This window comes from Nymphalis io, chromosome 29 (assembly GCF_905147045.1).
Source record: "Nymphalis io chromosome 29, ilAglIoxx1.1, whole genome shotgun sequence".
In the NCBI taxonomy this organism is placed as follows: domain Eukaryota; kingdom Metazoa; phylum Arthropoda; class Insecta; order Lepidoptera; family Nymphalidae; genus Nymphalis; species Nymphalis io.
In genome coordinates this window covers 32,385-53,175 of record NC_065916.1, presented here as the reverse complement: position 1 = coordinate 53,175, position 20,791 = coordinate 32,385, and the positions used below count along the sequence as shown (strand labels likewise).

Here is a 20,791-nt window from a genome sequence, read left to right as displayed (position 1 = left end):
AAAGCAGCTCCTCTTGTTTTTTAAGTTTTTATTTTTGAAATAATAGTCCCCCTTTTCTATTCAGGTTCTTGTTGTAGGCTAGCTATGGATATTCTTAAAGCCCGCTCTCTGCCTCTTGTTTTTTTCAGGGGTTTTAGTAGTATGTGCTACTAGTCTACACGCTCATCTATTGCCGTCTTCTGAGCTGCTATATTTCCGATCTTGAATATTACAGTTACATATGCAGTTTAATGTATTTGGTCTCCCGAAAATTTAAATGAAGAACATTCCAGAGTTTAATAGCCTGTATTGCAAAACAATTATTACACAAAGGTCTGCTTATAGAAAAAAGATTTGGTGGAATACACATGTGGCAGAAAGTCAGTGAAATTAGACACATGCGGGATTCCCTTCTTGTTCCTTTTTTCAAAGGTCCAAATTTATTATACCTAATCAATTGCATAAATAATAGCAAACATCTTCGATCAATATTATATACTAGATTTCCGGTAAGCGCTTCAAACGGCATTAAAATTATTATGGGGATTTGACAGTCGCTCCGGGTCCCACCGGCCTTATATATACTGATAACGGTAGCCTCTTTCCACTGGTCTGGGAAGGAGCAGCCTGCTATAATTAATTAACAATACTTTTTCTAAAAACAATCTCTATACCGATACAGGTACTGACAGCTTTCAAATACGTTACTATAATAACTATACAAGAAATAAAACAACATAGTAAGAATTATAGTAATACCGTAGACAAAGAAACTAATAGACGCAATGACGATTTCCTTCTCACTTACACATGAAAGAGAACGAAAATTACGTTACAAATGGTTTAGACAGAGATAGAATTATGAAATCTTTTGTCCCTTATCGCGTAACCAGTTTTGGTGTTTGTTTCGCTACTCAAGTGGCGAAACAAACTTGACAGTTGGTGCGTGCATTGTGTTTATTGTTCAATTTTTGTTAGAAAACGATTCTAATCCAGTAAAAAGACCGAGAAACAATCCTTATATCATATCGAAGGTTATACAATGGTGCATTGTCGTATTATTTCATGTTATAGCGATAGAAAGAAGAAAATTGCCGGCGTGTGTTTTCACGCCTAAGTACGACGGTTTTGTCTCTAAATATAGTTTCTCAGTGATGTTTATTTATACCATAGCATGACGGAACCTTATATTGTATTAAAATCCTGAAGATAATAGGATATTCCAGTTTTTATCATTCATAACCTATAATTATTTATCATGTAAGTGCTGCCAGCATGAGCTAAAAAAATGTCCCGATTTGCGATAAAAAAATCGACTCGTCGACGATGTAAACAGATAAATACGGAGTCCAATAATAACCTAAAGTGCTTCGTTACTTATAAATATGTTATTTTAATTTATTCGTTCTCCTGTTTATAATTTCCTAATGACAACATTATTTAACATTCTTCATGAATTTATAATATTATTAGATTCCGAGTTAAGAGGTTGACATAGAAATACTATAATAATGTATATGTGGCAACCATAATTTAATTGAGTGTTTTAGATTTCAACATCTGAGGAGAATGCTAATCCAGTACCATACAAAGATGCTAAAGTACTATTGATAACGGAAACAAAAAAAAACAAACAATGCAACGGTTTTTTTGAAAATAAAAAAAAAATTAATTAGAAAAAATGTATAATAAATATAAAAAAAAAAATTTAATAACCTCATTTGTTTTAATTAAATCCTTAAAAAAATATTTATCTCCCAAAACAGGGAATGCAGTTACTATGGCAACATTATACGCACACATTGACAAGCTATCTCTGTAGTCTGTCTCAATCGCGGCTTCACGGCCCCTTGGTCTATTAGTTTCTCTGTCTACGAGTAATACTAATAAAGTACGTTGTATCGAGGTACGTTAAAAATTATTTTTACTTAATACTTTTAAATATGAAACACTGGTGGTAGAGTTTTGTGCAAGCTCGTCTGGTAGGTACCTAATCAGCTATTACCGCATATACCGCAACAGCAGTACTTGGTATTGTTGTGTTCCGGTTTAAAGCCAGTGTAATTACAATCGATATACATAACATCTTAGTTCCCAAGGTTGGTGGCGCATTGGCGATGAAGTTAACATTTCTTACACTGCCAATGTCTATGGGCGTTGGTGACCACTTACCATCAGGTGGCCCATATGCTCGTCCGCCTTCCTATTTTATATATATATATATATATATATATATATATATAAAAACCACACGCGTTATGATTATATGAATATATTTTATTGTTATAATGTGAATCGGAGTAGTAACAGCCAGAAACTTAATTTTTTTGTTTTATTTCACCATATAAACGTCAAATGTTATGAAATACCAAACTACCTACATACTTAACAGATTAATACATAATATAAAAAGTTTGCACACTTCATTAAAAAACATAATGGATAGGTACTACGCATGTTATATGTCTTGATGTATATACTGTTATCAATTAATACTTCCGGTCCTACATATACGGCTAGTTCGGGTACATCTTGATGATTATTTATAAGTATAGATTAAAACTTCTGTTTAACAATTTAATTAGTAATTTCATAATCAAATAAATTGTTGATTCATATTTGTTTATACTTGGAACATTTTATTATATATTATTCTATTTATTAATGGCGCCTTCTGCTTGTCAGCTTCCGGCGCAATTAATAAATAGTGCTTATTGTTTATTTATATTTTCTCAAATTATGTCGATTAATCAATGCTATAATAATTTTGTTTTATTATGTATAATGTAAGGATTAAGCTACTAGAATCTTATTTTACTGATCTGGCTAGGTTATCTGCTGCTTATCAACTTCCGGTGTAATATATTAATCTTTAATATTTAATGTTACATAATCTTGTATTATTAAATAATATTTGTCCGTAAATAATCATTAGAATAATTAAGATAAGCAATGTTTAATATTATCTTTTAAGTTTGTAAATTTAGTATTAAATTAGGTCAAGATGTTTTTGTATAAATACCGCCAGTTTAAATATATCGGGCATTGGTATTGTAACCGTTGTAACGAGCATTGCAAGTGTTTTATTATATAACGTATCGTCATTTTCGCCGCCACCCTGGTAATCCACCTTCTATAATACGTATCTCCAAAAGTTTAGCCAGCATTAGCCATGTGAGCATATGAAAACACTTTTTTGGACAAAATGCCAACATAGTTCAGCCATTTTGTTCAAAATATATATGTATATACAATGTATAAGTGAACCTATGTAATGTAACCTAACTTTATATGTGAACCTTCTTCGTTCAATGCTAGAAAACCTTATCAAAATCCGATTCTTGGTTTAGAGGTTTTATACTATTTACAAATAGCATGACTTGGAAATAAAAAGTTAGCCTATAATTTATTTTACTTCAAAATTCAAAGTCAAAACCTGTATTAATTTCATTATACTCTATATTTTAATGTATATTTAACAAAGTAGCCTGCTTACATAATAATTACTTACCTACCTACCTACCTACCTACTAGTTTAAATAAAAATCACCATCTAAAATACTGAAGTGTGTTATTATTAAATTATTATTGAATATAAGTAATATATTTAATGCATTAAACTTATTTAAAATAAAAAATAATAATTTAAATGTTAAATTAAAACATTTCATAAACACTTTCCCGGCGACGCATTGGTGAAGCTTTTTTCTTGGAATTTAAAATAATTTATTGCCTCGATGATGGTTTTGTGACGCAATTATCCTTCCTCACCTGTAAACATTAAGGGTTAATATTGTTTAAAATATTGCGTTCCTGTCAATAATATATTGTTTCTCGGAATTTTTAAAACCGTTGAAATTCTATTGTCCTGCCCATTTGTCGTAATTATGCAAAAATGGTCTTTCGCTTTATACATTAAGGTTCACATTTGGATTTTTATTATGTAAATAGAATGTTTTTACAAATTTTGCTAATTTTTAAAATTAAAATCGTTTATTCTGCTGCTGAATATTGTGCTGTGAAGTCGTGAGACAATTTAGATAGTGAAAGTGGTTTCTTTTTTATTATATTATATTTTAAATATGGTAATTTTGTTTAGTATACTAGATGCAGACATATTTTAATATGTTTTAATTAATAAGTGATTCAAATGGAAGATTCTATATGTAAGTCTATTTTAATTTTATAAGCATCTGTTAATCATGGGCATTTGTAAATTATTAATGGTAGTTGTAGTAGTATTATTCAATTACATCGTTATTATACAATTTATATTTATTAATAGTTATGATTTGCGTTAATTCTACCCGCCGGTTGTCGTTTAGAGTTCATCAATATTTTTTAAAGTTAACATTATTAATCAAAATTGCCGATATTATTTAAAATTTAACAGATTACATTAAGTCGATTTTTTATTTAATTATTTTGATTACTTTGTTATATTTAATTTATATAGTAAGTTTGTATTTCAATTATGACTTTATTTATATAATTGAATTACAGTTTATTTCGCATCCAGAAGTGAAATTGATTTTATAAAAACCTCGAATTGGTCTTTTAACAATAGAATACCAAATCATATAAATTGATATAAAATAACTTAACTCGCTTAATTATTCTTTAAAATCCAAATAACACAATTGAACACATTTAACAAATCACGAGTTAATAATGAATTATTTTCTGTAACTTTCTGTCGACCAACAAAATGGCGGTTGTAAATTAACGCGCGTCTTTTTTTCAACAACGCTGTTGTATGGATCATGAAATCTATATTATTATTATTATATTTATATAATAGGAAGGCCGACGAGCATATAGGCCACCTGATGGTAAGTGGTCACCAATGCCCATAGACATTGTTAACCATCGCTTACAACACCGATGCGCCAATTGGGAACTAAGATGCTATGTCCCTTGTGCCTGTAAATACACTGGCTCACTCACCCTTTAAACGAGAACACAACAATACCAAGTACTGCTGTTTTGCGATAGAATATCTGATGAGTGGGTGGTACCTACCCAGACGAGCTTGCACAAAGCTCTACCACAAGTGAAACATTACATTATTTTATACTTCTACTTCTAGCGAGACAAATATATATCAATAGCTATGTATAAAAAAAGAGCTAGGCATATGTTTCTCTAGTGAAGTGTAAAACAAAAAATTTAAACTATGAGATATGACATAGAGAACACTTTTCAACTTTCGAACGTAGATATACGCTCCGGCAAACTACGAATACAAAATTGGGAACGCATATATGCGCTCCGACATACGAACGATTAATCCTCATAAAGTTTATAATTAGTTAACATTATTAAAAATGTTTAGTGGTAAATTTAACGCCCTCTAGTTGCTGTTGTACAAATTAATCAATTGCCTCTTTCATGTGTCTGCTGCAAGTAGTTGTAGATGGCGTTGGTCAATGATTATGTAAGCAATAGTTATCTTTATCAGACAACGTTAGCAATCACGATTTAATTATAAACTACCATTACTGGCGACAAAAATATCCGTAATTACAAATTAACACAACAATACAAAAATCAATTATTGATTTCTAAAAACTATTTTTTAAAACTATTTATTCTTTTTAAACTTTCTATTTTTTAAAACTATTTAACTATTTTTAATCGACAGGCGATAGTAGAAGTTCCCTTAGGCGGTAGTGCATGCAGAGGTGCAATGCCCTGGAGGTGCCCGAAGACACTGTTGTCCGCTCTTGCGAACATAGTGTACGCGAGAGGGCGGACGCCTTAGTTCTCTGTGGATGACGTCGCTTCTGACGTACCTCGGGGCTACTAATTTCATTCACAGGTAACGATTCTGCTGGACCTGCAATCGCTTACCAAGACATTTCGTTTATTTGAAACAAGAAGCAGCATGCAATGACGTAACGTTAAGCACTGAAAAGAAATGTTAATCTTTATAAATCTTCGCTTAATTTGGAATTTCACTACTTCAAAGAACAACTCGACTTGCTGACTTCTTACTGCATCAAAGTCGTCACTCTTTGCGCCGCTCAAACCGAAATGACGCGACGCCGCGAAAACGTTAGTATTTATAGTAACAGCCGCGCAGCCGCGGGAATTGAGCGCGAGTGAGACGACAAATAGCTTTTTGGCGCGCCAATCAGAATCACTACTTTTAGGTTGGACTTTCGCGTTTGATATTGTTTTTTACTAAAAATACCAATTCACATACCAATAGTTAGTATAGTGTTATAATTTATAATGAAGAACAGAAAATAATAATACTAATAATAATAATAGAAAATACTTGTGCGATAGACTTATTTTATAGGAAGCTAACAGAATGTACAATGGTTTTACATGTTTGTCCCAGTCCCAGAAAATAACAATTCAAAATAATGACCCTTATTAACACTATACATCGCAATTATAGGCTAACTCATCATGCAATTTCACATTTTCAGCTTCGTTCACTCCAACGTAACATTTTTAAAGAAAATCGCGTAAACAACACGTATACAAATAAATTAAGAAGAAGAATAAAGAAATATATATATGTAATATATGTGAAGTATAAAAATAAACAAAAGTACCGCTTCATTATTACCGAAATATTTCCTTTAAATCTTCGAGTAAAGAACACCTTCGAGTAAAGATCCAAGAAGAGTTAAAACCTTTCAAAAAAAAAAGTAATGTTCAATACCGGTCTTACTTACTGTAGAACCGCTATTCAATCGCAACTACATTAAATAGACAAAATGAATTGACCAATCAGAAACTTCTAAGTATTGTAATAAATAAATATAATAACAATAAAATAGAATGATTTGATTGGCTATAAGCTCGGCTATCTGATTGGTTAACGGGCATTATGAAACTAGTGGACGTGTTTAATCGTGTTATAAATATAGCGTAGGTGAAAATACGTATATTATTATTAAGGTCGGAGTCGGAGTCGGGAGTCGGGCAGTCGGGCGGGGGAGATGGTTCCGGTGATCGAGTGAGTGCGAATTCGTGGTGGTGGTGGTGGTGGTTGTGGTGGTGTTCGTCGTCGATGGAATGGAATGGAAAAACGAATGATTATTTGAAATAATAATAAAGCGAAATATTATATTAAAGTGTAAGAGAAAGGAAGAGAGAAGGTAGGGCTAGAGCGGTATCGTGAATATTATCATTATAATATTTAAAGAATAGTGTAGTTTGTGTTGTTCGTATGTAAATATTAATATGTTTAGTTATTTAATATAATTTTCCTTATCTATCTTATATCAACCTTTCGTACGTAGTACACGATGGTGATCTATAAATGTATATGTACTATATAGAGAGGGATAGGAGGGTATATCGTATCGTGTCGTGTCGTTCGAAACTTTTTTTTTTTTTTTTTTTCTTCTTCTTCTTTCTTTCTTTCGATTCTTAAGAAATTTGTGTTAGCCCTGAAAAGGGCTTTTTATCGTGCGATTTACGCGCCGCACACGCTTGCATCGTCATCATCACAGTCGTCGTCGTGGGACGGGACAAATGTATGTTGTCGATGTTGTTGTTGTTGTTGTTGTAGTTGTTGTTGTTGATAACACTTTTGAACGATGTCGTCGTCATTATCACCGCGGCGGCTGCTGGCGGGGGACTTACTTTTTAGCGGCGGCCGCTTTCTTAGCCGCCGGTTTCGACTTCGGTGCAGCGGCGGCTGCCTTCTTCGGTTTCGGTGCTTTAGGTTTCTTGGTCGGCGGCTTCGCACTCTTCTTCGCCTTCGACGCGGCACCCTTCGCCTTCGAAGGAGCGGCGGCCGCGGCGGCCTTCTTGGCGGCGGCGGCGGCCGGTTTCTTTTTAGCCGCTGCCGCTTTTTTGTCCTTAATCGTAGCCTTCGCCTTAGATTTGGACGGCGAAGACGCCGCCGTGCCGGACGAAGCACCGCCGGCGGCCGCTTTCTTGCCCGCGGCGCCGCCGCCCTTGCCGCCGCCGACCGGAGCGGACGTGGCCTTCTTCGATTTACCCGAAGCCGCCGAGGACGCGGCCTTGCCGCCGCCTCCGCCGCCACCGCCGCCGCCGGACCCGCTTCCCGCTCCGGAGCCCGCGGGTTTCTTCGAAGCCGACGTTTTCGATTCCAGCTTGAACGAACCCGATGCGCCCTTGCCCTTGGTCTGTATGAGCGCGCCCGATTCTACGGCGCTCTTCAGATACTTTCTGATGAAGGGAGCCAATTTTTCCGAATCGACTTTGTATTGAGCCGCGATGTATTTCTTGATCGCCTGAAGCGAAGAACCGCTACGTTCCTTCAACTCTTTGATGGCGCTGTTCACCATTTCCGACGTTTTAGGGTGAGTAGGTTTCGCTTTCGGTTTCTTGGCGGCGGCGGCGCCACCGCCGGCGGCGGCGACCGCGGACGCCTTGGGTTTCTTCGCAGGGGTCGCCGGTGCTGGCGCTTCGGTTGCTACAGCTGTGTCGGCCATGTTTTAATTTTTTTTTTTTTTTTTTGATTGATTTATTTATATATATTATGAACACACACTGCACGAGCACAACTCGAATATAACACGAGAATACCCTCAATCTATATATATTCAATCAATGGTCCTCCTGGCTGGCCTAGGCCAGTCTGGGTACGGGCCTCGGGGTTGCCCCCCCTACCCGGGATGGTCCTCCCCGACGGTTCGACCGTCGTGTCGATTCTTTTAGGCCCATAGGGCCAGGGTCGTTGTGACCCAGTGGCTATCTTTCTTCAATGGTTGGTTGGTTGTTCACTGGTTATGTCGTCCTACCGCGTCTCCAGATCGTCGTCTTCCTCTTCACCGATGCCTGCATCGGCGCTGATGGTCGGCGACAATAGGAGCTCACGAGGTAACGGACGCCCCTCAGGTGGTCTGGCATGAAGTGGTGCTATACCGTGGAGGTGTACGCTCGCACTGCTATCTGCCTTAGCAAATAGCGAGCGAGCGAGCTTGCGGACGAACTCCTCCACGGTGGGCGTCCTGGTGTCTCTATGGATGACATCATTTCTGACGTACCTCGGAGCTCCTACAATCAAGCGTAGGCATCGGTTCTGTTGGATCTGAATCCTCCGCTTCTGGTACGCTGAGCAGAGTGCGTACCAGGCGGGGGCCGCATACGTCAGGCGCGAGCGGACGTAGGCACCGTAGACCCTCAGTCTGGTCTTTAATGGAAGCCGCGACGTGAAGAGGGTGTGCAGCTTAGACCGGGCAGCCGCGGCATGACTCACCACCTTGTTAACGGTGGGTATCATGCGCAGCCTGCGGTCCAAGTGACACCCCAGGTAGCAGACTGAGGTCTGCCATCCCACGTCCTGGCCTCGAAGGGTGAGCCGACGCATCGGCTTGTCAGCACCGACAAGCAGAGCGGCCGTCTTATCGACGTTGACAGCCATCCTCCACTTGTCTAGCCAATCCGGTATCAGATCCAACACTCGTTGCATCTTATTTATTGCGACGATCTGGTGGTAGGACGACGAAAAGAATGCGCTGTCGTCCGCGTACAGGGCCAGCAACACATCCTCTTCACCCTCACGCAGATGGTCGCGGAGGGTAGGGATGTCGTCCGTGTACACCGCGTATAGACGCGGTGACAGGCAGCTACCCTGGGGTACTCCGGCTCGAATGGGGCGCGGCTGAGAGTCCGCGCCTTCCACCGAGACATAGAAGCTTCGGCCTTCCAAAAACGACGCCACTACTCGCACATACGCGAGAGGCGCCGAGGTGTTCAAGAGCTTAGCCAGGAGTCCGGCATGCCACACCCGGTCGAAGGCCTTCTCCATGTCGAGAAAGACCCCGACGGTGGGATGCCCTCTGTTTCGCTCACTGGCTAAGTGGCTAAGAACTCTCGCCAGCTGGAGCGTCGTTGAATGGTCGCTGCGGAATCCGAACTGCTCCTCGCGCATGATGATATATTATATATATAAGAGAGCGCGGAGAGGTCGCTAGTAGTGAGTCGAGTCCGAGCAATACCGTAAGGAGAACCGCGATGTCGCTAGACAATTTCACGTACGAACGCTTAAAACTTTTCACTAACAGGTATCTTTTTGAATACGATATTTATACATAGTAAAGTATTTTTTAAACGTTCTATTATATGAAACGATACCTCATGAACCTATCGTTCATACGAAAGTCGAACGCGTCGCGTGTAACGATGACGATGATTACGATTCGCGTTTAAATTCGATATAGTTCTAGACGCGTACCTCGAGCCTCGTTTAAAAGTCATTTTTATTCTATTAAAATCGATTTAGACGTTTCGTTCTATCGATAAATTGAAAGCGAAGATATCGGACTGATACTGTGTAAAAGTACAACTCTTATTCAATAATTTACCAACATTTTTAGCTTGTTCCAAGTCGACGTTCGTAAAACACACTACTATGCAAGTCTGCGTACGAAGCGCGAGAAAACGGACTCTGCCAAGCGAATCATATTGAAAGAATATAAACTATTAAATAATGATAAATAATGAAGTTTCGAAAGAGAGTATAAACAATAACAACAATCGTTTGTCTTACAGGTCAACGATTCGAAAGAGCGAGCGTGCGAGCGAGCGAGCGCGTGTCACCGTGCGATACAACAGCGTCGTCGTCGTCGTCGTCGTCGTCGTCGTCGTCGTCGGCGGCGGCGGCGGCGGCCGGTGTGCGGCCCGTAGCTTGACGCTTGAGCCCGTAGCCGTGAAGAGGAGGAGAGCCCAAAGGAGAGAGAGGGAGAGAGAGAGAGAGAGAGAGAGAGAGAGCGACTAAGCGATTAAACGGCAATAACATGTATGTATGTATTGAATTTAAATTTGTTTTAATAATAATAATATTAATAATAATAATAACATTCATCATCATTAATATATTTAATCATCGAATAATGTAAATGTAATTAAGGTAAATGAGTAATCGAGTTTTATATATATCGTTACGTGTGTATAACTAACTAACCGGTATAACTAACTCTTCTGTATTCGTCGATCGACGCGCATACATAGAATTATACTATACACATTATATTACATATAATATACATAAAATCTGTACCGCACAGAATACCACCCCCTTTCTTCGTTAACGTCATCGATCGAATGAAACGAGTATTTTCATATAAAGTAATGTATAAACAGATCGATATGCGGCCCTGAAAAGGGCCTTTTTTGTTTTTGTTGTTGTTGTTTTTTTTTAAAGTATTTTAACCGCCGAAACCGTAGAGAGTACGACCCTGACGTTTCAGAGCGTACACGACGTCCATGGCGGTCACGGTCTTCCTCTTCGCGTGCTCGGTGTAAGTGACGGCGTCGCGGATGACGTTCTCGAGGAACACTTTGAGCACACCGCGAGTCTCCTCGTATATCAGACCGGATATACGTTTCACACCACCTCTGCGTGCGAGACGACGGATGGCCGGTTTCGTGATACCTTGGATGTTATCACGGAGCACTTTCCTGTGTCTCTTCGCGCCACCTTTCCCCAGACCTTTTCCACCTTTACCGCGACCGGTCATTGTATATTTCTTGTTGTCGTCTTCGGTTCACACTGAGAGAACAGAGAGAAACGTTCAAAACTCCGAGCGCGTCCGTCCGATGTCGGTTAAAGACGATCACGTTGTGTCGTGCGCTTTATTCAGGAGCTTCGTTATATATATACTGTCACTCGACTGGTACACGCACGACGTTACGTACGCCGTTCGCCGCTGCGCGCGCGAGATAGAGAAAAGAGATGGCGATATCGGATCGGACTTTGGTAGGGACGGTGTCCGGGTGCGGGGGGAGAGTTTTTAGTTTGGTTTTGCCGGTGTTGTTTTCGTTTTGAAGATTTATTTTGCTTTCCAATTTTTATTTATTTATTTATTCCTGATAAAGAAAAAAAAGATCGACAGAGATATATTATTAATATCAAACAATTACTACTACTACTACTACTACTACTACTACTAAAAAAAAAGATAAATCTTTATCTGATTCTATATTGTTTTGTCTATATGTATTATATTGTTTTGAAATCACTATATATATATATATATATATATATATTTATTATAGCGTGTTCGACGTGATCTCGTGAATTATGTTAAAATTTGTAATAATATTTCGTGACGTGATTGAACGTATGAAACAAACATTTTTTTTTTTTTCGTTTTCAGATATATATATGCGGCCCTGAAAAGGGCCTTTTTGATAATTATATTTTGCAAATACTACTACTACGTATATTTATTATTATTATAAACACACGCAGTAGTATGCAATCGACGACGTCACGTAATTAAGCACGTTCTCCTCGGATCCTACGCGCCAATTGAATATCCTTGGGCATGATCGTTACACGCTTGGCGTGGATAGCGCACAGGTTCGTGTCTTCGAATAGACCGACGAGGTAAGCCTCGCTAGCTTCCTGTAACGCCATAACGGCCGAACTCTGGAAACGTAGATCCGTCTTGAAGTCTTGTGCGATCTCACGGACAAGACGCTGGAACGGCAGCTTGCGTATCAAAAGTTCCGTACTCTTCTGATAGCGACGTATTTCACGAAGAGCGACCGTACCGGGTCTGTAACGATGAGGTTTCTTCACACCTCCCGTGGCCGGAGCGCTCTTACGAGCGGCCTTGGTGGCGAGTTGCTTCCGCGGCGCCTTACCGCCGGTTGATTTTCGGGCCGTCTGTTTGGTACGAGCCATCTTCACGAGACACGAAACACGTAACACTAAACACGAAAACTAGAGAGTGGTAGTTGTAGTTGTAGTTGTAGTTGTAGTAGTAGTAGTAGCAGCAGTAGAGTCCGCTCGAGATGAACGTCAGAGACTGAATGAAAATTTACGGGCCGGGTGTCTCCTTTTATACCGGTAACTACTACGCGCAGTACGGTGTGCTCGTATGGAGGTGCAGCGATAATGACGTATCGCTATCTCTTTCTCTAAGCTACGATGTCCCTCTCGTACGTTCACGCTTACCGACCTACCATGATGATGATTATTATAATAAATAAACGAATATAATAATAATTACATATAAAATATAAAAAGAGTTTAAAATATATATGTCTATCTATCAAAGATAATAAATAAATGAATATGGGCGGGGTGATATACGAGTATGTTTGTGGTTGTGGTGTTGTTGTTGTTGATGGTGTCGGTGACGTGACGTAACGTGACGACTGAATCGTTTGAAACTGTATATGTTATATATGTTCATCGAAACTCTTTGTGGCCCTGAAAAGGGCCTTTTTTTCTCAATAAATCGTAGCGTAATCGTCATGCGAATGCACATCGAAAACGACGATCGAAACGACGGCGGCGGCGGAGGAGGAGGAGGAGGAGGAGGCGGCGGCGTATAATATGAGCCATCTTGTCGATCTACTATGATGTGAAGCGATGGACACACACACACACACAAACGCGCGCGCGAACTTCGTCGTCCGTCGAACCGTCGAAAGTGGCGACTACTTCGTTTACTTAGAGCTCGTGTACTTCGTTACGGCCTTAGTGCCTTCGCTCACGGCGTGCTTGGCGAGCTCGCCGGGTAGAAGCAGCCTCACCGACGTCTGTACCTCCCTCGATGTGATCGTCGATCGCTTGTTGTAGTGAGCGAGACGAGAAGCCTCGGCGGCGATGCGCTCGAAGATGTCGTTCACGAACGAGTTCATGATCGACATGGCCTTACTCGAGATACCGGTGTCGGGATGAACCTGTTTCAGTACTTTGTAAATGTAGATGGCGTAGCTCTCCTTCCTCTTATGCTTCTTCTTCTTCTTATCCGATTTGGAGATATTCTTCTGAGCTTTGCCCGATTTCTTGGCGGCCTTTCCGCTAGTCTTGGGCGGCATGATGATGACGATGATTATAAAAATTCACAGTTCTGATAATAAACAACAGTATATATGTATATATATACACGTGCGCACCGCACGGAAGCGCAAGAGAATATGCGATGAAACATTCGAGCGATTTTTATTTTAAGCACATCGCGCTCTCTCGTACGGTGTGCCGTATAGACGCAGAACGTTATCGACCAATAGGAAACGAGCACAGTGCGGGGTGCCGGAGAGGGGAAAAGGTTATTCGGTTCTTATACTAAACGAAATACTCCATCCTCCCTTCACAACGACACCGCCACAAACACCCCCGCCCCCTCCCCCCCCGACCTCGACACCCTCTATCGTCCGTCGTTCCGTTCCGATCTCGATACGAATCGTTTATTCTTATTATAGTTTACCTATTGATATAATAATAATAATAATAATAATATTAATAATTCAAATGATTAATACGTTCGATTATTACTCTTATTATTATTATTTTAATTAAAACTAATAAGGGAGACTATATATTATATACATCTATATTATAAACATCTTCTTCGATATAACGAGAACGTCTAGTACTAAGTTAATATATATTATAAATCTAAGATATGTCGGGACGTCGAAATCGTTTATGAAACCTCATTTTAATTTTGCACATACGATATATTTTGTGGCCCTGAAAAGGGCCTTTTTGTAAATGATCATGATTGGACGATGTCGTTCGTACGTCCGTCGTCCGTACGTCGTATCACGCACGATACACGTGGTGGTGGTGGTATATGATTATATAGTTTCATCATAATCATCATCATCATCATCATCATCATCGAATCGATGAAAAGACGACGACGAAGACGGACAGAGACATCGTCTAACGAACGATTGTCGCGCACAGCCACCGTCAGTTTATGCCTTCTTCTCGGTCTTCTTGGGCAGCAGAACGGCTTGGATGTTGGGGAGGACGCCGCCTTGTGCGATCGTCACGCCCGAGAGTAACTTGTTAAGCTCCTCGTCGTTACGGATCGCCAACTGAAGATGTCTCGGTATAATCCTAGTCTTCTTGTTGTCGCGGGCAGCGTTGCCGGCCAACTCGAGAACTTCGGCGGCGAGGTATTCCATGACGGCCGCGAGGTATACCGGTGCACCGGCACCGACGCGCTCCGCGTAGTTACCCTTCCTCAGCAGTCTGTGTATACGTCCGACGGGAAACTGAAGACCGGCACGGTTGGAACGTGACTTTGCCTTCCCCTTGACTTTGCCTCCTTTACCGCGACCGGACATGTCGACAGAGATAGTTTTTATTAAAATGTATAACGAACGAAACGCGGATCGATACGCGTGCGTACGGCTCGCCTGTGCGGTGAATAATGACTTCGTATCGTATTTGTCGAACGCCTTTATATACTCGGAACGGCGTCGCGTCTATCTGCACGGACGTATCGAGGTGACTTTTGACTGAGCGATGATCGCGGAGCGTTCGATATTTTTTTTTTTTTTTTTTTATTCGCGAATTTACTGTAAACTGCGCGTATAATAATAATAATAATTTATTAATAATGATTATTAATACTGTAAACTGCGCGTATAATAATATATTTATTAATTAATAATAATGTTTATTTGTAATATTTACTTTTTTTTTTTTTTTTTTTTTTTCAAATCTGTCGTCGTCGTTCGTTACGTTACGTTACGTTACGTTATAAATTCGGGCAGTCGGGCGGGGGAGATGGTTCCGGTGATCGAGTGAGTGCGAATTCGTGGTGGTGGTGGTGGTGGTTGTGGTGGTGTTCGTCGTCGATGGAATGGAATGGAAAAACGAATGATTATTTGAAATAATAATAAAGCGAAATATTATATTAAAGTGTAAGAGAAAGGAAGAGAGAAGGTAGGGCTAGAGCGGTATCGTGAATATTATCATTATAATATTTAAAGAATAGTGTAGTTTGTGTTGTTCGTATGTAAATATTAATATGTTTAGTTATTTAATATAATTTTCCTTATCTATCTTATATCAACCTTTCGTACGTAGTACACGATGGTGATCTATAAATGTATATGTACTATATAGAGAGGGATAGGAGGGTATATCGTATCGTGTCGTGTCGTTCGAAACTTTTTTTTTTTTTTTTTTTCTTCTTCTTCTTTCTTTCTTTCGATTCTTAAGAAATTTGTGTTAGCCCTGAAAAGGGCTTTTTATCGTGCGATTTACGCGCCGCACACGCTTGCATCGTCATCATCACAGTCGTCGTCGTGGGACGGGACAAATGTATGTTGTCGATGTTGTTGTTGTTGTTGTAGTTGTTGTTGTTGTTGATAACACTTTTGAACGATGTCGTCGTCATTATCACCGCGGCGGCTGCTGGCGGGGGACTTACTTTTTAGCGGCGGCCGCTTTCTTAGCCGCCGGTTTCGACTTCGGTGCAGCGGCGGCTGCCTTCTTCGGTTTCGGTGCTTTAGGTTTCTTGGTCGGCGGCTTCGCACTCTTCTTCGCCTTCGACGCGGCACCCTTCGCCTTCGAAGGAGCGGCGGCCGCGGCGGCCTTCTTGGCGGCGGCGGCGGCCGGTTTCTTTTTAGCCGCTGCCGCTTTTTTGTCCTTAATCGTAGCCTTCGCCTTAGATTTGGACGGCGAAGACGCCGCCGTGCCGGACGAAGCACCGCCGGCGGCCGCTTTCTTGCCCGCGGCGCCGCCGCCCTTGCCGCCGCCGACCGGAGCGGACGTGGCCTTCTTCGATTTACCCGAAGCCGCCGAGGACGCGGCCTTGCCGCCGCCTCCGCCGCCACCGCCGCCGCCGGACCCGCTTCCCGCTCCGGAGCCCGCGGGTTTCTTCGAAGCCGACGTTTTCGATTCCAGCTTGAACGAACCCGATGCGCCCTTGCCCTTGGTCTGTATGAGCGCGCCCGATTCTACGGCGCTCTTCAGATACTTTCTGATGAAGGGAGCCAATTTTTCCGAATCGACTTTGTATTGAGCCGCGATGTATTTCTTGATCGCCTGAAGCGAAGAACCGCTACGTTCCTTCAACTCTTTGATGGCGCTGTTCACCATTTCCGACGTTTTAGGGTGAGTAGGTTTCGCTTTCGGTTTCTTGGCGGCGGCGGCGCCACCGCCGGCGGCGGCGACCGCGGACGCCTTGGGTTTCTTCGCAGGGGTCGCCGGTGCTGGCGCTTCGGTTGCTACAGCTGTGTCGGCCATGTTTTAATTTTTTTTTTTTTTTTTTGATTGATTTATTTATATATATTATGAACACACACTGCACGAGCACAACTCGAATATAACACGAGAATACCCTCAATCTATATATATTCGATTCGATATATTAATCAATCAATGGTCCTCCTGGCTGGCCTAGGCCAGTCTGGGTACGGGCCTCGGGGTTGCCCCCCCTACCCGGGATGGTCCTCCCCGACGGTTCGACCGTCGTGTCGATTCTTTTAGGCCCATAGGGCCAGGGTCGTTGTGACCCAATGGCTATCTTTCTTCAATGGTTGGTTGGTTGTTCACTGGTTATGTCGTCCTACCGCGTCTCCAGATCGTCGTCTTCCTCTTCACCGATGCCTGCATCGGCGCTGATGGTCGGCGACAATAGGAGCTCACGAGGTAACGGACGCCCCTCAGGTGGTCTGGCATGAAGTGGTGCTATACCGTGGAGGTGTACGCTCGCACTGCTATCTGCCTTAGCAAATAGCGAGCGAGCGAGCTTGCGGACGAACTCCTCCACGGTGGGCGTCCTGGTGTCTCTATGGATGACATCATTTCTGACGTACCTCGGAGCTCCTACAATCAAGCGTAGGCATCGGTTCTGTTGGATCTGAATCCTCCGCTTCTGGTACGCTGAGCAGAGTGCGTACCAGGCGGGGGCCGCATACGTCAGGCGCGAGCGGACGTAGGCACCGTAGACCCTCAGTCTGGTCTTTAATGGAAGCCGCGACGTGAAGAGGGTGTGCAGCTTAGACCGGGCAGCCGCGGCATGACTCACCACCTTGTTAACGGTGGGTATCATGCGCAGCCTGCGGTCCAAGTGACACCCCAGGTAGCAGACTGAGGTCTGCCATCCCACGTCCTGGCCTCGAAGGGTGAGCCGACGCATCGGCTTGTCAGCACCGACAAGCAGAGCGGCCGTCTTATCGACGTTGACAGCCATCCTCCACTTGTCTAGCCAATCCGGTATCAGATCCAACACTCGTTGCATCTTATTTATTGCGACGATCTGGTGGTAGGACGACGAAAAGAATGCGCTGTCGTCCGCGTACAGGGCCAGCAACACATCCTCTTCACCCTCACGCAGATGGTCGCGGAGGGTAGGGATGTCGTCCGTGTACACCGCGTATAGACGCGGTGACAGGCAGCTACCCTGGGGTACTCCGGCTCGAATGGGGCGCGGCTGAGAGTCCGCGCCTTCCACCGAGACATAGAAGCTTCGGCCTTCCAAAAACGACGCCACTACTCGCACATACGCGAGAGGCGCCGAGGTGTTCAAGAGCTTAGCCAGGAGTCCGGCATGCCACACCCGGTCGAAGGCCTTCTCCATGTCGAGAAAGACCCCGACGGTGGGATGCCCTCTGTTTCGCTCACTGGCTAAGTGGCTAAGAACTCTCGCCAGCTGGAGCGTCGTTGAATGGTCGCTGCGGAATCCGAACTGCTCCTCGCGCAGGGGCAGGTGAGGCGCGAGTCTCCGCAGCAACAGACGCTCGAACAGCTTGGCGATGTGCGAGAGTAGCGTGATAGGCCGATAGCTTGCCGGGAGGCGACGATCCTTCCCGGGTTTAGGGAGGGCGATAACCTTCCCTCTCTTCCACGCCTCGGGGAAGTGTCCGGTCCGGAGTATTCCGTTAAAAGCACTCGCGAGCGCTACGAGGCAGTTGTTGGGTAGCTGCATCAACGCGGCGTTGGTAATTCCGTCGGGGCCTGGCGCCTTCCTCTTCGGTAATCGGAAGACGGCCTTCCGCAGCTCGGACAGAGAGATATAATCGTCTCCCTGGAGCGGCGGGATTGGGGCCGACAGGAATACCTCCACTTGCCTCTGGATCGCCGCGTGATGATGGACGACATCGATTCTTGATAAGTCCGGTGGATTGGGGGTGAATTGACCCTCCAAATGTTCCGCCAGGATCTCTGCTCTGTCGCTGGCGGAATATCTTCTGTTACCCGCTCGATCTAGGAGCGGGTAAACAGGCGAGTCATGTCCGGTAAGCTGTTTGCAGAGGTGGTACAACGTAGTGTCGTGCTCGGATGCTCGATCGATGGTGGCCTCCCAGTAGTCATCCTCGAGAGCCACGAGCGCACGCGACACTTCCTCTGCAATCCTATTGAGGTCACGCTTCACCCTCGGGCAGCGCGTTCGCGCCCACAGTCGGCGAAGAACTCGTTTCTTCCTCAGCTTCACTCGGAGCGAGCTCGGCAGCTGGTCCTGACGACTTCTCGGTGTGCTTCCTTGAGAGGTGGCTGCTTCTCTGGCTTTCTGGATCGCCTCAGAAATTTTAGAAGCAGCTCCTTCCACATCTTCAGTCGTCGCGATCGGGACCGTGAGCTCAAACTCCGAGAGCTCTGAGGAGTAGCGCCCCCAGTCGACCCGCAAACGAGGGGAGCGGGGCACTGTAAAGTCGCGCTGGAGGGCGATTGTGACCACAATCGGCAGGTGCTGTGTGTTGAGGTCGTAATTCACCTCAACATCGATGGGTGCGTCTAGTCGGTGGTGCAGCACGATGTCCAGGACGTCCGGCTGGTACGAAGGGTTAGTCGGTATGTGGGTCGGCGCTCCTGGACCCAACACACCGTAACCCTGTCGTTCGCTATCCTCAAGCAGGTGCCTACCCGCCTGGGTGATGACGCGCGAGCCCCAAGCGTGGTGCTTCGCGTTCAGATCACCCACGATCAGTGTAGGCATCGGCGAGTCGATAAGCGATTGGACATCGGTGCTGCAGAAAACCTGTCCGGGTGGCTTGTAGGCGGCATACAGCAGCAGCTCCGTCTCACCAGCATGCACACGCACCCCCTGCGTACGTAGGCTCACAAAAGGTGCATGTGCAAGTTCTTCGTGTATGATATCCCTCCTCACCAGGGCTGCAGTTCCTCTGAATGGGCAGCCCCGGGGAGAGACTTCATCTCGCCGATACACGAAGAAATTCGGGATTCGGAGCTCGATCTCAGCCGAGAGCTTCGTCTCGCCCAGGAGGATTACGTGAATATCCTGCGACTGGGCGAGTAGGGTCAGCTCCCGGATATGGCCACGTATGCCACCTGGGTTCCAGTATAGTATTCTCAGCTGGAATTGAGCTTCGCAAGAGCGGCTATTCCAGCTGAGATGGCAGGTATTATGTCCTGGCCCTGTGTATAGGCGACCAGGATTGCCGTCAGTGCCTCCATGAAGACCCGGACGATGATGGTGGTGTCCAGGCCTTTCGCACTGGCCGAGGTAGTCATCTGCGCAGGGGGAGGCACTTCTTGCCTCACCACCGGACGCGTGGCGGCAGCCGGAGCGGACTTTGGCTCCGTCGCTGCCTTCCTGGGCTGCGGCGTCGATGCCGCCGCAGGCTCAGTCCTGGGAGGCCTAGCTGCCCTCTTTCTTCTCTTCTTTTTGTTAGGCACCTTTATAGGCTGGTCCCTGGCCGTCGGCTGGTTGGCTGGAGGCGCCAAAGTTGTTGGGGGCGCAAGCTTGGCTCGCACCTCCGTGGCTTTCTTCGCAGGGGGTGGCTGCTTGGTTCGCTGGTCGACTACTATCGTCGCTTTAGGTTCTGCGACGATAGGGCGACCGACCACCTGCTTAGGTGCTACCGGGGGGACACGCTCCCTGTCCCCCTTTGGCTGTGCTCTCGGTCCGTTCGGGTGAGGGGCGGGCACGTTAATGCCCCTCCTTCGTGCTTCTTTCTTAAAGACCGGGCACCTCCGGTCCTTTGCAGTATGCGCCTTAGCGCAGTTTGCGCACGTCGGTGGTTCCGAAAGAGGTCTCGGGCAGTCCCGTGCCAGGTGTTCGCCGGCGCAGCGAACACACTTTTGTTGCCTATGGCAATTGGCCGAGGAGTGGCCAAATGCCTGGCAGCGGTGACATTGAGGCGGGCTCTT

At 44.2% G+C, this 20,791-nt stretch overlaps 6 protein-coding genes across 6 annotated transcripts; all 6 read right to left on the bottom strand.

The window, feature by feature from the left end:
• Positions 1–7,415: 7,415 nt before the first annotated feature.
• On the bottom strand, positions 7,416–8,481 carry LOC126779626 (histone H1-like). Its single transcript, XM_050503775.1, has one exon. It carries the CDS (start codon positions 8,403–8,405, stop codon positions 7,584–7,586), a length of 822 nt encoding a protein of 273 aa, XP_050359732.1. The 5' UTR covers positions 8,406–8,481; the 3' UTR covers positions 7,416–7,583.
• A 2,584-nt stretch (positions 8,482–11,065) lies between these two features.
• LOC126779701 (histone H4) lies at positions 11,066–11,786 on the bottom strand. The gene has a single exon (XM_050503861.1). It carries the CDS (start codon positions 11,433–11,435, stop codon positions 11,124–11,126), a length of 312 nt encoding a protein of 103 aa, XP_050359818.1. The 5' UTR covers positions 11,436–11,786; the 3' UTR covers positions 11,066–11,123.
• A 192-nt stretch (positions 11,787–11,978) lies between these two features.
• LOC126779679 (histone H3) lies at positions 11,979–12,881 on the bottom strand. The gene has a single exon (XM_050503838.1). The coding sequence runs from the start codon at positions 12,605–12,607 to the stop codon at positions 12,197–12,199; it is 411 nt and encodes a 136-aa protein (XP_050359795.1). The 5' UTR covers positions 12,608–12,881; the 3' UTR covers positions 11,979–12,196.
• A 453-nt stretch (positions 12,882–13,334) lies between these two features.
• LOC126779693 (histone H2B) lies at positions 13,335–13,991 on the bottom strand. The gene has a single exon (XM_050503854.1). The coding sequence runs from the start codon at positions 13,750–13,752 to the stop codon at positions 13,378–13,380; it is 375 nt and encodes a 124-aa protein (XP_050359811.1). The 5' UTR covers positions 13,753–13,991; the 3' UTR covers positions 13,335–13,377.
• Positions 13,992–14,255: 264 nt separating this feature from the next.
• Positions 14,256–15,262, bottom strand: LOC126779686 (histone H2A). The gene has a single exon (XM_050503847.1). The coding sequence runs from the start codon at positions 15,010–15,012 to the stop codon at positions 14,638–14,640; it is 375 nt and encodes a 124-aa protein (XP_050359804.1). The 5' UTR covers positions 15,013–15,262; the 3' UTR covers positions 14,256–14,637.
• A 728-nt stretch (positions 15,263–15,990) lies between these two features.
• On the bottom strand, positions 15,991–17,038 carry LOC126779625 (histone H1-like). Its single transcript, XM_050503774.1, has one exon. It carries the CDS (start codon positions 16,922–16,924, stop codon positions 16,103–16,105), a length of 822 nt encoding a protein of 273 aa, XP_050359731.1. The 5' UTR covers positions 16,925–17,038; the 3' UTR covers positions 15,991–16,102.
• Between the last annotated feature and the right edge of the window lie 3,753 nt (positions 17,039–20,791).

Bases quoted from the DNA above. Each gene is read 5' to 3' on its own strand.
- LOC126779625 (XM_050503774.1), bottom strand. From the start codon at position 16,924: ATGGCCGACACAGCTGTAGCAACCGAAGCGCCAGCACCGGCGACCCCT.
- LOC126779679 (XM_050503838.1), bottom strand. From the start codon at position 12,607: ATGGCTCGTACCAAACAGACGGCCCGAAAATCAACCGGCGGTAAGGCG.
- LOC126779626 (XM_050503775.1), bottom strand. From the start codon at position 8,405: ATGGCCGACACAGCTGTAGCAACCGAAGCGCCAGCACCGGCGACCCCT.
- LOC126779693 (XM_050503854.1), bottom strand. From the start codon at position 13,752: ATGCCGCCCAAGACTAGCGGAAAGGCCGCCAAGAAATCGGGCAAAGCT.
- LOC126779701 (XM_050503861.1), bottom strand. From the start codon at position 11,435: ATGACCGGTCGCGGTAAAGGTGGAAAAGGTCTGGGGAAAGGTGGCGCG.
- LOC126779686 (XM_050503847.1), bottom strand. From the start codon at position 15,012: ATGTCCGGTCGCGGTAAAGGAGGCAAAGTCAAGGGGAAGGCAAAGTCA.